The sequence below is a fragment of the Opisthorchis viverrini genome (assembly GCF_000715545.1).
Source record: "Opisthorchis viverrini unplaced genomic scaffold opera_v5_50, whole genome shotgun sequence".
Taxonomy (NCBI): Eukaryota; Metazoa; Platyhelminthes; class Trematoda; order Opisthorchiida; family Opisthorchiidae; genus Opisthorchis; species Opisthorchis viverrini.
Window position 1 is genome coordinate 672,827 of NW_008751706.1, and position 1,531 is coordinate 674,357.

The 1,531-nt window shown below is 42.7% G+C and overlaps 2 protein-coding genes across 2 annotated transcripts in view; one reads left to right on the top strand and one right to left on the bottom strand.

The window, feature by feature from the left end:
• Positions 1-1,106, top strand: part of T265_03470 (hypothetical protein) — a gene marked incomplete at both ends in the record, with an annotated part of 25,466 nt that extends 24,360 nt beyond the window's left edge. The window contains one exon of the mRNA XM_009167970.1: positions 956-1,106. Within this exon, the coding sequence (XP_009166234.1) occupies positions 956-1,042 (87 nt within the window). The remainder of the gene's footprint in view (positions 1-955) is intronic.
• Positions 1-1,531, bottom strand: part of T265_03469 (hypothetical protein) — a gene marked incomplete at both ends in the record, with an annotated part of 15,670 nt that overhangs the window by 9,630 nt on the left and 4,509 nt on the right. The window lies entirely within an intron of this gene.

Below are 1,531 nucleotides of genomic sequence, written 5' to 3' on the forward strand. Positions count from 1 at the left end.
AATATTCCAACTGCCAGCCGGAAGGTTGCGCGTTCAAGACTCCCTACTGGGGCTTCGTGAGATGCTCACTGCTGATAATCCTCAATACGAATGCAAACAGCTGTCTTTTTGGCGTAGATGGACTTTACTCACACGGCAAAATTTCGACTGAAAGCTTCCACTTCCTCGGAGCTGCTGGATGGTTAAATTCATTGGCAGCGCTTGACCACATCGCTTAAATTATCTGGTAGACAGGGCCCGTAATAATTGCACAAAGAGAAACTGGATCCCGTCCCGCAGATCTCTTAGAGAACTTCGATAGAGAATTGTTACTTCGAAACTTTTCTTGCACTCATGCGTTTCAAACAACAGACAAAGCTCAGAAGTCGCTGCTTGAGAAAGAGTGACCGCTGACCTGCCTGCGAGAATGCAGCACTTCAGACTCAGCAAGCAATTCATCAGTCACTGGAAACTGCTGGACCATGACGTTTATGTTCATGTATTTTTTTTATCTATGAGTGTTCCGCTACGACAGGGTCCTTAGTTCAGCGAACCAAGAAGCACGAGTGGGACTGCCGAAAAATAGAGCGACCAGACACACAAGACAGGCAAACTCACCAGTTGGAGCAACGCAAACAATTTGTCGACGACTGACCACCCCTTTAACCACTTTCGCGCGCCAGTCAGACTTCCTTACCACCGAGTAGATGTTTCCGTTTTTCATAAAATGTTTTTAGCAAAACTGCATATACTACTTTATTCTGATATTCAGTTTCATCGTCCCAGTTTCCCATTCAGTCGTTACGAATAAGGATCGGACATTATGTTGTGTGTTTTAATAGATTTACTCCTTTGTTTTAACTCATCGGTCAATAATTCTCGTCGTGGGTTANNGGGTTACAAAACTCCAGACATCTGCTGTCTTATATTCAGGCTCATGACCTTTTACTTTCATCCACTTTGTCTGGTTTTGCAGATGTTGCTCATGATGGAAGAACTTTTTGGAAGCGTCAAGAGAGAAGATGATAAGCAAGAACTGCAGCTCATTCCAAACAGCATCTGAGTTTTTGTAGAAGCCCATGATTCGATTAATTTGTGCACATTTTCAACGAATTACAGACTCCTGGATCTTCACACACTCTTCTGTGTATTAAATCGGTCCTTTATCATCAACGGTATGGATGTTTTCCAAGGAAATCAAGACACACAAACGATTTGTCACTGATTCACCTTTACGTCGCACTCATTTCGAAGAGTAGTTTCCCCTGTCATGGTGCCATTCCGGTGGGATAATGAAGCTCCAAGAAGGGCTCGGGACTCAAGTTCAGAGCTCACTTCCCTTATCAAGGAAGGTAAATTTTCCAAACCTTGAAATTATTTAGAATCAGTGACTAATAATTTATCGATAAAACGTCGAAGGACTAAAATGACAACAAAATTATAGCCGATGGCTTATTTAACCACAAACTATCGGTTGTAGCGTTGGACTTGTGTATGACCCAGGGAAAACTGACAGTATATATGTAACACATTTAGGGGCCTGACAACACCA